The 16149-nt window shown below is 33.3% G+C and overlaps 1 protein-coding gene across 1 annotated transcript; it reads right to left on the reverse strand.

Annotated features, from left to right (window-relative positions):
* Positions 1-5291: 5291 nt before the first annotated feature.
* Positions 5292-13990, reverse strand: LOC143066783 (uncharacterized). Its single transcript, XM_076239594.1, has 4 exons — positions 13924-13990; positions 11095-11251; positions 6105-7012; positions 5292-5299 (listed from the first exon to the last, which is right to left on the reverse strand). Exons 1-4 carry the CDS (start codon positions 13988-13990, stop codon positions 5292-5294), a joined length of 1140 nt encoding a protein of 379 aa, XP_076095709.1.
* Positions 13991-16149: the final 2159 nt, after the last annotated feature.

The raw sequence follows: 16149 nt of genomic DNA on the forward strand, positions 1-16149 counted from the left end.
TTGCCTTATCTTTCATGATCAATTTTGAATAAAAAAAATCAACAAAATCCTCAAATAATGATCTAAATACATTTTCAAGGAAAAAAGCAGTTCCGTTTTACTGTACTGCATTTTTTCTTTATCTAAGGGCATATTATTATAAAGGATGTTCAACAATTTTTACAGACATAATTCGTTTTTCTGGTGTTTTCTGCAGGCTGTTAATACAACGGTGGTTTTCACAGATTTTACAGTTGAATTGTACGAAACTGATTTCACGAACCGATACCAGACCTTTCACGATCCAATTACTATGCTTTACCACCGTTACTTATTCTTTCATGATCGTTTTTCTCGATAAGAAACTAACCGAAAGACAGCTTTGATACTATAGGTTACAGAGTGTGCATAGTTTGGCTAAAACGGCTGTGTTTTCATCTTAATTTATCTCTGAGATCTGACAAACCTGTGCATATGCCATAGTAATATGATATTTAAAATGCATTTAAGGTGTTTGTGACAACGATGTTGTTACTGGAATGTTTGATACAGTGCAACAGGTTTTGTTGCAAAAACTAGCGAAATGCCAAAACGAAAGACAGTTACGACGACTGCTTCCCTAACTTTTAAACATAAACACACTGGCGAAACTAGATTACAAACTGGTAGACCGAATACAATCGTTGACTTTAAGTATGCATTTTTTCTCTAACTTTAATGAACGGACGGTGTCAGTTAAGAAGGCTGACTCCGAATGAATACAACTTCGGGAGACAAATTATAAAGATAGACAATGTTTACAGGTTGCCAAAGAATTAAGATTACATAATTTTTATTGGCAAATTGCAAAAGCATACAATATTAGCCAGTGGCGGATCCAGAGGGGGCGTAGAGGGCGTACGCCCCCCCCCCCCCCCCCCCTTTGTTCGGGCTTTTTTTCTTTTTTTTTTGGTAAAATGATTAATCAGACTAGACTTCGTGAACTTTGCTATTTCCCGTGTACTGTAATATTTAATTTTTATGCGACAATTCTTTACTTATAAAGATATTTTTCGCTGGAATTTACAGATTGTCAAAGTCATGTCATTCTTTATGGTGGAGTTGAACAGTTCGTCGAAAAAAACGACGCTTAGTCATTTTCAAATTCAAATTACCGTACACATTGCTTAGGCTGAGGATGACAATCATGACACCTTCAAAGCGACAAAGGATTGAGCAAGAACGTATTAACTTCTATTTCACGATTCCACCAAACAATCTATAGACTATTACACTCACATGAAAAAAAGTTCCACGGCAATATTATTTACCTACGAAAACATGTTTAACCCCAAACGCCCCAGCCAATTTTAAAATAACATAGCTGAATAATGATCCCCAGTCAGTATAAGCTCTAGATATATTTAAAGTCTAAGGTACGAACCATTTGATTTGAGGAGACAGTCTGAGATATTTGAGAGAAAAAAATAACTCTGATTTTTGCCTTAAACAAAATTCTGGCTGTATCTGGATTGACAACAATAATCATGTCCACTGTTTTTGCTATTAGAAACAAAAATTTACAACAGAATTATTTAGCAGTAAATGAACATGATGAATAAAAACGGGCATTTTTTTGGTGGCAGGGGTTTGCATGTCTGAACGGAATGTCTGTTTCGGCGAACTGATATATTAAATACTTTTTTCAAGACCAGACTGCAACCTGCCTGATTGGTGTGGCCTTTATTTCTCCATTTGTCGACCGTCATTCATAAATTCGTTGTCATTTCAGACTCAGCCTTTGGTTGATTTGGAACCCCTCACTTCCCTTAATTTTGTTGGGTGAAACATATCAACCAAACATTTGGATAAGAAATTGCTTGTTTGTCTTTTTTAACTTGTGCCGGCCGTATTGTAAATTTCATTGAATACCCCGGCGTATATCTTGTTTACAACAAGAAATCTGTGAAGTTATAATAACTTAACTTACAACAAAACAGCGAGAATTTTCCATGTCTATTTTCTATTGACAAGTCCCACATTAAATTTATCAGTTCATAGCTTTATATCATTTTATGAAAGACAATTAATAGAGAGAATACAGCATCGAAAATATCCAACCCTTACACTTTACAGCAACTACAAAATATACATGCCCCACGCCAGAAACCGTTTGAAACGTGCATATGACACTTATTTTATGTTTTTAGCCCAAAAAGGTCCCATAAATTTTTCGCCTCGCTCCGCTCGCCGATCTTTCAAAACTTCGCCCCCTTTCCAAAATCCTGGATCCGCCACTGTTAACACTTAAAAATACTAAAAAGTTACAATAGACAGTAATTGAAAAACGGATTAGAGCTATTTTCCTACTGTGTGTTCTAGTAGCATAAAGGTTTGGTTGGCTTGCTTGGTTTGTTTGTATAAATGTTTGCTGCATGAAAATCCAAACCCTTTAAACTATACATACACTAGAAAAATAGCTTATTAGTCAAAAACAATCATATTAAATGCACAGAACAAGAATTAACAGAAAATAATTATATATGTACGCTATAAAAATTAATGGATTAAAAAATAATGAAATGAAATAGTTGTGTAGCATAAATTAAAATAATCCTTTGTTGAGTTTTTCGCACAATTTTAGATTAAAAATTAACATACATAAATGACATTTTAGACTGCAAATCAAAACACATTGTCTGTTGTATTTTAGAATGAAATCATCTAAAATGATTAAAAAGAATCTGTAAATTATATAAGAACAAGTCCAAATGTCCGAGAGAAAAACATACAGAAGTCGGTTCGACTTTTTCTACAATATCAGATAACTTTTCTGACCTCACTTCTAATTTTTGGTGGGTTGGCTAGCCCAGCCTTAAGTTTTCTGTTTATTTGTTTATTTTTTTTATTTTATTTTTCTTTATACTGTTGTTTGTCTTTGTCATTTTATTTTCGACTTATGAGTTGGTGCACTTTTTTTGGTTTTTTTTTCTACAGAAGGTGTCAAAATACAAAAAGGTAATAATTGAAATGAACTGTATTGATTTAAAGTGTTGGCAACAGAGGGACAAAAGATACCTAACAATAATTGAAGATTGAAACTGTTTCACTGAGTGGATCTCATCATGTAAAACTCAACTGTAATTTTATCATCGTTTGTAGGAACGAAAATAAACACTGCAGGTTAGTTTTAATATGTTTAAAGCATAAAATTTGAATTTGAATTGTATATGTCCTAAAACTTTCCCATATACATAGGTTAGTCTCTACTCAGACTTAATTTTGAGGTGAAAACGCAGCCATTTTAGACAAAGGGTTAAACCTTAAAAAATATTTTGAAAGCTTGCGTGTATGGTTAATTATATATAATTCTCACCTTGACCAATTGGTACAATAACTGAACGAAACGTTCGATTCCGCTTTGCCAATGCACTAAGTCTATGTATAACTGGTCGTGTAATTTGTCTGGCTAGTAAAATAACTAATTTAACTATTGGCAATACCATATTTTCGTCTGCATTGAGGTGGAACTGTAGTAATTAATTTCCGGGAACTAGTTGTCTAGGTTAACCAGACGCTTAAATTTTGCAATCAATCGGCAGGATGTTCTTTAGTTTATTTTATCCTCCCTCTTCGACTATATGAATCAGAAATGTGGCTAGGATCCAAGACAACGTTTTTTTGTAATTCTAATTTTTCTCAATAAATAATAAGACATAAATATCCAACGATCGCCCAATAACGTCTTTGTTCAAAAAATCTTTGTTGGCTTGTGTATAGTTTAGACAAGTCAGGCCCGTAATACTAAGGAGAAAAACTGCTGATTGATTATGATGATACATTTAAACGGACAACTTAACACAGGAACTTCACGAGATTGTCCCGTATACTTTATAAAAAAAATGCCAACATTGCAACCTACCGAACGACAAGTTGAACTATTGACTCATCAGATCGATATAAGGCAAAAAAAAGTAACAGAAACACAGAGTGGACGTGACCGGGTACTTGTAAATCCCAACAGCAAAAAGATGACTAACTTCGATATGAGAGAACCGCACTGAATTACTGACAGTTAGTTTAAAGCCACTAACAACTAATAAAAAAAAATTCACCTAAGACTAAATTATCACATCTTACATCCAATGGATTTAGTGTAGACATGAGAAAGAACATGACCTTATTCAATGTCAAAATACAGGTATCGACAGATCGTAGAACCGTGAATGTGCATATGTATATGCATATGTTAACAATAACATGAGTTTGGCGAGTTGTGAAATATATATAAACGCCGTTAGATGGTTCAAATGAACATCACCGACCAAAAACAGGAATATTAACAATTGAAGACAATATATTAGTGAAAGAAATGCGGCAAAATATAGCAATATGTCAAATTTAAAAGTACCCCAAAATATCATCCTGTCATTTACTTCACTTACAGTAACTGGCAATGCAGATAAATGACGGAAATAAATTGTTACTGCTCGCTCAGCTGGTGCTAATCAAAGATAAACAAGAACGTTTGACGCTTGATGGTTAAGATCCTCCAAATCCTGACAATTAAAATATTCCGTGACTTAGACGTGATTGGTTAAGGGCATACGATACAGTTACAGGGGAGGTAATGACGTTGCTTACGTAAAATGTTATTTTCGCGACGTCAAACTGTGACATATCGGGAAAAGATGCATTTTCCGACTGATTTTTACATTCAAACTGATTTAATTTGAAAAACTACGTTTATTTCTCAATTCATTACCATTTGATAAATATGACTTATTTTTGAATAAAAAAAATGCATACATTTTTATGATACTTATAAAATACAGAATTTACAAATTATTTAACAAAAACCAAATTGTGTTTATCTTTTAAAACAAAAAAGTTATGGCGTTCTTTCGAAAGCAAAAATACGGTCACAATTTCGAATTTTGAGCAAATATACAAAATTTCGACCTAATTAACTCAAAAAGTAGCACATGAAGGTATATTTTTATTACATATTTGATTTAATCAGGCAAAAAAATAGCCTATATGGAAATTTTCATCAAACTGTAAATACGGGATCAAAACTGTATCGTATGCCCTTAAGGGTTTCTTTCTCTTGGAATATAGCTTATAATTGGGTTTATCTTAAGACAGTTTCATTGGGTTAATTCTTTAAGTATATCTAAACAATTAACCAAGAATATCATAAATGTAAAATTCATAATATCAACCGAGTGGTTGGAAAACTTTATATATATTAAGGATATATTGCACGAATTATTCGGCAAAATGAATTCTCATAATAGTCTTTCAGCACTGCTGTCATAAGGGAATGGTGATTAAGTACCTACAGAACAAATACTATATATATTTTATCCTGCACAATGACGATCAGTAGGACGCTTGATGAACGTTTATAGTGCAAGGATACAGGCAATACCCTCTATATGGTAAATGACGCCATAAAGGCGCGCACAATTGACGAGTTTTTTTTTCCGGTGATGGACAAACTCGAAAGTGGTCTATTCATTTCGAATTGAAGAATGACGCGATATTGCTGTTAGCCAAGCAAAATAACATACATCTAATGTAATCATTTCGAAACGAAGGTTAATTTTAGAAGATTGCTGTTACCCAATAAAAATGACGTATCATAATGTATCATACATTTAATGTTATTATTCAAAAATCATTCTCCATAGTTTTAATCATCGTCTATTCTGCTAAAAATCAACATATATAGATATAGGAAGATATAGGTTTACATTGGATTCTTCTGCCAATGTATACAAAATTTTAAACAAAAAAGCACATGCATATTAGTGTTTAAATTACAAACACGACGAAAATAATAATGTAAATCTTTTTATGCCCCACCTACGATAGTAGAGGGGCATTATGTTTTCTGCTCTGTGCGTCCGTTCGTTCGTCGTACCGTTCGTTCGTCCGTTCGTCCGTCTGTCCCGCTTCAGGTTAAAGTTTTTGGTCAAGGTAGTTTTTGATGAAGTTGAAGTCCAATCGACTTCAAACTTAGTATACATGTTCCCTATGATATGATCTTTTTAATTTTAATGCCAAATTAGAGGGTTTACCCCCAATTTCACGGTCCACTGAACATAGAAAATTATAGTGCGAGTGGGGCATTCGTGTACTGAGGACACATTCTTGTTCGTTAATAAGTTGCACACGTAAATCTGGACTTTGTGTATTAAGCATTGACAAACATTGTCTGAAAAATGTAAAACTGGTACCGTAAAGCTCGTCCCATCCTTGAACAATATGATGAACTGTATCCCCATTGGTGCTCACGTGATCTACGTCCGCGTTTCCATCGTATTTCCACGTGGTCACAAGAGTGGCAAACGGATATTCATTAGGGTTCCTTGTAGTTATAATGTCTTTAAAAATAACTTCAGTTTGTTGCCATATAAACTTTATTATAATAGTACTTGAACCATTATCTTTAAATGTGACGAATAACTTTTTTGCCTGAGGTGCAATGTCTATCTTTGATATTGAAGCCATTGGAAAGTTTTTACTTGGATCATTTTGACCAATTATTATTGATGAACCGTATGGAATTTCAGTTAGACGGTGCGGAGGAATCGGCAAAATGTGCATTTCTCCTTGCCTTGACAGTTTGACAATTGGGCTATAGATGTTGGTCCATGGAGATATATGTGATATTACTATTTCCGAAACATTTAGAATTTCCTGACTAGTATCTACATTTCTGACTGTCATTGTTTTTTGTTTTATATCCGTCCTTTCGAATACGTCCGTGAAAACTTCAACTTTCATTGCAGGATCTATAAATAGAACCTCGCGGTGCTTTGTTTCTATCGCTTGATATTCCAACTTTATATATTCGATTGTTATAGATTTTATTTCAGAAGGATAAGTAAAAATATAAAACAAAATTTCATTCTGAACCGACCAACTCTGTTTTGGTATTATCCATTCATGCTTAGTTTTTTGTCGACTTAAGTATGTACTGTCCAGTGCCAACAATACTCCTTTAGCATTATAGGAACCTGATACAAGAAATATGTCCACCACTCTTAAAAATTTGAGGACAAGTCTGTAGTTAACATTATAATCCTTTATATTGTTAAATGATACGATAATGAAATGAGACCTGGGTGTACTTGATCGGCCGTGTTTAATACAAACACCAGAGTACATATCGTTAGTCGAAGTGTTATTTTGTGATTTGAGTTTGATATTTGATAATTTCCATACTGTCATATTGCCTTTATTGCAAAATATCTCTTCATTGTGAAAATTATTTTCAAAAGATTTGTACTTTGGGTTCATTGCAGTGACAACAAACATGCGCACACTTTTATGGTAGATTGGTAGGAATACATTTTTGGTACTCTGACATGACGATCGCAATGTAGTAGGGTGCCCAATCAACAAATATTATCGATTTGCCTTAACTGAATAACATACGACTATATTTTATATCATTGGAAAGAGGAGAACAATCCTCATCGAAATAGCGTTGTCGTCACTGTCTACCGTGGTCATGATTTTTTTAAATCAGGGTCAAAGGTCAGAGCAAAAATTAAAGAAAAATGCACAGTCACATTTAGATAGCTTGATTCACCTAGATCTATGCGTTTGGAGCAAAATAAAAACAATTAATTTATAGAAAAATATCTTTTGTGTCTACATTTAGAACTTATTTTATATTTTTTCCCCAAAAAATGACTTTAGATTGACTTTTTTGCATGTAGGGTGCAAATTTCAAATTTTCAAACAGCTGTTAAATAACAGTGACCTTGACCTATTTCAATTTCTAAATTTGTTATTTTTGTATTCAATTCGTTACAAGTAATATCTAAAGACGTTTTTTAGATCTTAACTTTAATCTTTTGTTGAAAACAAAATGTGTTTTTCACGTCTTTTGATAGTAAGGTGTTCGTCAATTTCAAGGTAAATATCAAATTTTTGTTATTGGGTGCGAAATAGTATATATAATTGATTTGTTCCGAAATTAACGTCGAACTTGATTGAATTTAAAGCTCTGTGTATAACTTTGCTTTGAAGAAGTAAAAATTACTGCAAACAGAGAAAAAGAGGGGGGGGGGCAAAAGTTATGAAAACAAAACGTCTATTAGAACAGGTAAAACACCCCTTCTTACATGTACATATACTAAATGAGCAACAATTGGCTATAATGTTTGTAAGTATTCCAAAAATGTAATAAGGGAGAGGGTTATGTACAGCACCGATGTTTTTACAAACAAATGCAAACAAAAAAGGCGTAAGAAACCAAAGGAACATTAAAAACTTATAAAATGAAAACAAGCAGACAACAGTATTGCTAAAACACACACACAAAAAAGACCAAATGCAAATAGAAAATTATGATCGAGGCTAGTATTACCTACTACGTTCTTTGGTCTCCTGTAGTTTTAGCCCATCAACCATGCAAAGGTCAGAGAACATATGGCAGGTTTTTTTTTGTTTTTTTTTAATTTACATATCTTTCGGAATCCCCATTAGAAAGATTATTACTATATTTCCAACGATATCAAAATTGATTATATGTTTTATTTATTGTTTAGAAAATATTATGGACTTCTTAATTTTCATTCGATAACTAACAATGATTTATAAGGTACATACAGAAAAATGAAATCTTATGCATCGTCATCTTCGTCGTCATCAATGTTTCTTACTGCAACCAGATGAGTATTTACATTTTGACATATGTCATTTGCCTGACATGGGCATACATCTGTACAGGATATATTTTGTCGAAGCAAATGCAACCCTTTGAAAACACAGATTCCCCCTCACAAGTACAAACTAATCTTGCAGAAATTCGGATGACATCTGACCTTCGAGATAGACAAGTCATTTTTCTTTTCCCATTCGAACTGAAGAGGAGAATGCTAGGTTAGTTTTGCTATTTTGGAAGATATCTTTACGTCTGGAGTGAAGCGCTTATTTCATATTGTTTAAAAGTAGATTCACAAGTAGGAAATTTGACAAGGGAGAAATTTAAAATTGTAGCCAATTTTACGCTCAATTTGTTTAAGCACAATGATCTATTTTTAGTTTTGACTTGAGATCATCCAACCTAACAACAAGATCTCGAGCTGCATTAATCGATTCATCGATGTCACAACAAGAAAGGTTTGACAAATCGGTGAAATCATCTGGGTTGTCCGACTTATAAACAGTGCGTCTATCGATCCTAAACAGGACCGATTACATTGTATCGCATCATGTAACATCATGTGCGGCTGGTACCATGTTACAGGTGGCAAACCCGATACTTTTACATGTGTCATGGACAGGTAAATAGCGGAGCAAATCATGTGTGCAAGCTATATTGCCAGTTTGAAACCATAGCTCATGCAAATCACAAAATACTGAACTCCGAGGAAAATTCAATCGGGCAGTCCCTAATCACATGGCAAAATCAAATTACAAAACTCATCAAAAACGAATGGACAACAACTGTCATATTCCTGACATGGTACAGACATTTTCAAATATGGTGAATTGAACCTGGTTTCATAGCGCTAAACCTCTCACTTGTACTTATGAACCCATAAGAAAAGAACATCTGTATCTTGTGACATTTTTACTAATAGCCTACTCTTGATTCCTTTCACACCGAACTCTTTGTCTACATGTATAGCATGTACAATCATGCGAGTATCTACTTCATCGGGCGTACAAAATAATTCTTTAAACCTGAATACTCCGTCTGAGCTAATTTAGGGTCCTTGGAAGTGTTAAATAGAATATGACTTCTTCATGTGTTATAGTAACTGTTGATATACCATGATGCCGAACAATCAATTCACCAAGAAATCTGATTAAGGCCTGCTGGTTTTCACTGACCCAAAGAAATTTTATACAGTCAGGAATTTACGACCTTCTATATATGCCCTGAAACACTTTACAGACGAACAAGAACTTTATTAAGCTTTAAAATAACTGCAGTTGTGTCTGCTAGTGTAAGATTTATAGCAAGAATGATGGTACAACATTTTGTAATCATCAGTACGAAGATAGTCTAGGTCTGAAGCATCGTGCAGTATACTAAAATATACAGGATCTTTCCGTCCTCCCATAGCCTCGATAAAGCTTTAGTGTTAATTCCTCGCATATTAATAGGCAATTCAGTAGAAGAACCATGACATATAAGTTATAACACACTTATCCCATTGTATTTCAGACCTACTTTGCTTAGGGTTTGATTAGCATAGTTTAACAGGACTGTGAATGTGTGCCATATTCCGTGTCCGAAACGTGACCGAAGGATTTGTTTTGTATATTACAGTTATAACAAAACTATCAATTAAAAGAAAACAATTAAAGTTATAAAAACCAACAAAATGATATTTCAAGTTACAAAACAACGATCTTCAAACAAACTGGACTATCAAAAACAAACAAATTGGCCATACAACAAGCAAAAAAAAAGAAATGAAGTTAGTGACAATTGTCCTAGTTAATGACCTAATAGTGTAAACTACAAAACGATTAACGGCACGAGAAAAGGCGTGTTTGAATCAAGAAAAAATTATCACTAAATTTGTGTTTTTAATTGCTATTTTCTTTTCACCGATTAACATTACACGAAATATATTTGGCACACATATGAACCATGTCTTATTGATGTAATCAGAGTAAAAATCCCGTGAAAGTAACACGTAATAAAATTGCTTTCGTTGAAAATGTTGTTAATTTCAGCTATAAAAATAGACCTACTAAAATCCTGAAATACTTATACTTAAATTATATAAATATTTTTTAGCTTTCTTTATATGAATAATTTGATATTTAAGCTAAATGATAAGTACAATTTGAACAAATAAAACAAAGAGGAATAATTTTATTTTTTGTGTTGAAGATGACCTGTACTGTACAGTATCTTTGGGTACCATAAGAAACAACGAAGTTTTGAAAAACGTGACCACGGCAGCATACGACGACATTCATGATTGGAAAATATAATGATTTTTCAACAGTTTGCATCTAAATTTAGCCGTATGTTCTCCGTTAACTTAAACTCGTTAACTAGACGTCTTTTTCGATACTGGGCACCCTACTAATGTTCTTCTTTTCATAACTGCAGGTGGGATATCGTGACGGTTCTTTCCATTTGAATACATGATATTTCTGTCACAGTAAGACGAACATTTAAATGATTCTTCTATAAGATAATAGTCCGTCGTACTAATTGTGAGTTCGTCTAATTCAATTCCGTAATAATCAGTGTAAATGATATTAACGGATAAAACATGTCTACGAGAAGATAGGGTCAAAGCTGGGCCGATTTGTCCAGTATAAATAAAATTGTTCCATCCGTGACCACCGTTTCTATACAATTTCGTCGTTAAAAGTCCTAATGGTTTCCCATCTACGCTAAATGACACAGAGTCCCGTCCTCCGTCGTTAGAATATCTCACATTCCGTAGGCGCACCTCAGTTGTGTTGCGTAGACAAAAATATATGAGAAAAGAATCTCCTGTTTTAAAGAGCGCCGATTTATACGCAGATGCTCGGCTCCTGCTCATAAGAAACTTATTCACAACGAAATTTTCAATTTCAAATGTGAAATGTGAACCTTCACATAAATAATACAACTGTTGAACCAATATCAAAGAGATACTTACAAATACATACATCTCCACAGATATTTATAATTGACTAAATAATTCAATATTACCTGATCAAAAGTAATGTTTTATTGATAAAATACAGGTGAATATTTTTCTGTAAAAAATGAAGTAAATGATTCATTGAGTGGTATATATAAAATTTCAATTTAAGGCCGAGAAGATTTGGTTTCTTTCTTGTTGTTTCTTTACGGTAAAACAACGAATAACAATTGAGATATAAATGATTTCGCCCAACAGCAACTCTTACAGAAAAGGTAGCCATAATTTATACCATCAAAAATCATGTTCAGAAAGTTAATTGGTTTTTTTTCTGTTGAAATATTAGTTGAGGAAGTATACTACTATTTTTCTTTCTATACTATGGATACATAATTATTCGTTGGATACCGTTTTTCGCTGATTTCGCTGGTCTTTATGAAATTGTCAGCAAAACCACGAAATCAAATATCCACGAAATTTCAAGTTTTGCTCAATATATATTAAAATTGATACCCACGTAAATAAATGAATCCACAGTATTTGGATCTATATGAAGGAGAATGAGATTCATTTGCTTTTTTAAAAAGTGTAAAGGTAAGGGAGAATTTGTAGGAAAAAATGTTTTCTAAAAACATTGTCCTGACCTTATTCATGTTATTAAATTTCTGCTTGGTGACCATTTGTAACGCCCTTCAATTCCATATCTTGTGAAGGAACTGACACTAGAATCATGCATACTCGTATGTTTCTTTCAGTCGAGCACAATTAACGGTATATAAAACAGGAAACCAACAGCCTGATTTATGTACCAAACTACAAACACTTTGAACACGGAACACGTAGTCTGTTACTTGTTTATTACTCTTAAACGACATGATATATTTTCTTGAACAAATCACAAATTATACGTCTACACCTTTTTAAAATCTACACTAAATGCTGACGGTAATGAGAATTATATATGAGGATCTATTTTATCAAATGTATTGCTGATAAGCACAGAAAAAAAAATACATCTTCTATTCAACGGAACTGTTCATCAACTGCTTTCTTCTCAGATGTAAATATTACATATATCTCCACAGTCTTTCCCATTTAGAAAACAGTATTGCTGCATCGAAATTTAACATCTCAAAGTTTTTCCATAAAATTTGTATCCGTTAAGATGTTAAGCTGGTCCAGTTCAATTCCGTAATAATCTGTGTGACTCACATTTACATAAATAAGATGTTTACCAGGTGATAAGGTTAAACTTTGGCCCTTAGGATAGTAGTGCATGAACTCGTCCCATCCATGACCATAATTTCTATGATACGTTGTCGTTAACTTGCTAAACATTATGCCATCTAAACGAAACTCTACATCGTCATCTGTCCCGTCGTTAGAATATACAACACTCCGTAGTTTCACCTTTGTCAAGTTTTGTAGACAAAAGTTGATGTTGAAATAATCCCCATCTTTGAAGTGAGCTGATTTTTGTCCATTAGCTGAATCTCTTTTCATAACGAATCTATCAGCAACGTAATCTTCAATTTCAAATGATACGAAAGAATTTCCATATGAAAATGACAATTGATATAGCAGTATTAAAGCACATTTTACAGATACATACATCTCGAAGTTTACTTTAACAACGGTGAATTTCATTTCAAATATGAGGTTAAATGGGATGTTCATTTATTTAATTAGCTATATAAATTTATATAGGTAATACATATGAATCACCAACTTCATAAATGTCATTTCATTAATAGGCCAAAGCCAATATTATCTTGGTGCTTGCTCTTTGAATGCTAGTATCAACTTAGTGCAGCTAGGTGCATCTCCATTTTCATCTTCATTAACTTAGTTGTTATGGAATATTTAAGAAATAAAAACATTGAAAACAAACAAAATCCAATACTTATTTGACAATTGTTTTAAAAATTATACGGGATTGATGTTGTTTTCTTTCAAGAATTTTAAGTTTAAATGATTTAATGTTTATTTGTCCTTTGAACACTACTGTTTTCTTTGTAATTTCAAATTGTTTTAAAACCGTAAATACCATTTTTTTTTTACATTTCAAGTCTTATCCAATCATGATGAAATTTCAATACTTGTAGCCAACGGTACATATAAAATGACATGCATTTATTTATATACCTATTTCCCCAAAAAAATTGTTCAGAAACTAAATGCTGGCGTAAATCCTTATTTTACCGTATGCAAACTTTAGAAAGCGAAGACCTACATCTATGTGGCCATCCATTATCAGGGTTTAACATACATGTGTCTTTCCTATGTCTTTCCAAGTCCTTGTTGAAAGAAAATGTAAAAGGGTGTAGTTCAAACCAACCATCTGGTAAACGTTTAAACACTGAAGTAACATAGTACTTGATGGGAACAAATAGATATTGACACATTTCTGACGTACTAAAGACTGGGGAAGAAAAAGAGAGGCGAAAGATACCAAAGGGAAATTCCAATTCATCAGACGAAAATAAACTGACAATGCAATGGCTAAAAACGAAAAAGATAAACAGACAAACAACAGTACCCATAACACATTATAGAAAACTAAAGACTGGCCAATACGAACCCTACCAAAAACTGATGAGGGGTGATCTCAGGTGCTTCGGAAGGTTATTCAAGTGCTCCACATGTGACATCCGTCGTGTTGCTCATGTTAGAACAAACCAGTATACAAGTATAATTCGGTAGGTCACATTCGGGAAAAGGGGACGGGATTGTAACCACGATAGTAGGAACATGTTCGCTATCATTTGTAAAACGGAAATTCCGTAACGGTCAACCAATTCCTGATGGCGGCCGTAAAATTTACGAAGGGATGATTTCAACTTCACCATTTGGAACTCTTGTTCTAATAGTTTCCTTGTGAGCAGCAATCCTCTATCAAAGAATCATGATGGGAAATACAAGCCGTGGAGTATCATATCAACTTGGAGATATATACTCCGTATGCACGCGCTGCTGGAATATGCAAAGTTCACAATAGGGAAGCTGAAATTATATCTTTTGTCATAAAGTTTTGTTTCAACTGACGCTCATTGAAAATTTCAAGATGTAATCCAAGATATGAGACAGACCTAACTGTATCTGTTGTATTCTTTATCTCAAGTTGGAGAACTGATGGATGTAATCAGATGTTAAACCTCGTATTTTTTCTTCTTCATATGACTAAGCATTTTCTTGCGCTGTCAATAAGAAAACTATTATAGGATTTCGAACTCTTATTACGCTTTCTAAAATAATTCCCTCGGACCGAACATTTTTCTTTTTACGAGCAATCTTTACTGCTTCGATGTTGAAGTGTTTTATTCGTAACCAAACTGGGTTGTTTTGAAATCCAGTGAAATCTTATAATTCTCTCCCTTCACAGTTTTATTAAGTGTTACGCATCATAGATACCAGGCTTAATATTTTGTACCTCAGTCGCGCGTTTCGTCTACAAAAGACTCGTCAATAACGCTGGCATCAACAAGGTAAGAAAGGCAATATAAACTCCGAAGAAGAAGTCATCTAGGGTAACAAAACATCCGAAAGAATTTGCCAATTTAGCTAATAAATGATAATCTATTCCTGGGTATCACCAGTCCAGTAGTCTGAACTTTTGTGTTGACATGAAATGCACTGATTAATTTGATTAACTGTTAATAGAATTTTGTATTATTCTAAATACAAATTTTTTTAGCCACAGCTATTCATCCCAAAGTCCTATTAAGAACAACCTGTTGCATATTTAGTTTTTAATGGTCTTCCATTTCGTATATGATTTGGTCTTCCAACTGTTTTGATTCGAGTGTAGCAGTCTGTATACGAAAAGTGTATCTGGCGTACAAAGCATTTTTGTAGATACTGAATTGTTTGCCTTATGTTTCCCTTCGGCTGTTACATGGCTGTGTCAGAGAGGACCAATCGATTTAGTGAGAATATGGCTGATGTTATTAGTCACCTATTGGCGAAGCCAAAATGGACGTTAAGGGACTTTCTGTTTAAAAATTTCCTCGGAGTTCTTTTTTTTTTTTGGTGATTTTTTTTAAAATTATACAATGAAGTATGTAGATTTGGTGAGCACAATTGAGAGGTTTAGCTAGCAAAAAGCCCCAGGTTTAATTCACCATTTATTACACGAGAAAATGTCTGTACGGAGAAATATTGACAGTTATCCATTCGGCCTTCGTTTGATGTGTTTGATCTTTTAATTATGCCATTTTTTTAATTATGCCATTTGATAAGGGATTTCCGTTTTGAATTTTCCTCGGAGTTCGTTTTTTTTTTGTTATTGTTGTGATTTTACTTTTTTTGTATCAATACGATTGTGTATGTCAAAATTTTTTTCACTTTCTTCAATTCGTGGTAAAATAAAATTAAAATATTATCTAATATAGAAGTCACATCCTAAATGTAGAGAACTATTGATACAGTGTCATTTGATGAAAAGGATATTTTTGAAGATATTTCAAGATAAAAATTTAGTTTTCACCAGAGTGGTACTTTTATTTAATATTTCTTTGAAATTGCTCACAAAAAAAAAATTCAAATGAATGCTGCAATCGAAAGA

This window comes from Mytilus galloprovincialis, chromosome 3 (assembly GCF_965363235.1).
Source record: "Mytilus galloprovincialis chromosome 3, xbMytGall1.hap1.1, whole genome shotgun sequence".
Classification (NCBI taxonomy): Eukaryota; Metazoa; Mollusca; class Bivalvia; order Mytilida; family Mytilidae; genus Mytilus; species Mytilus galloprovincialis.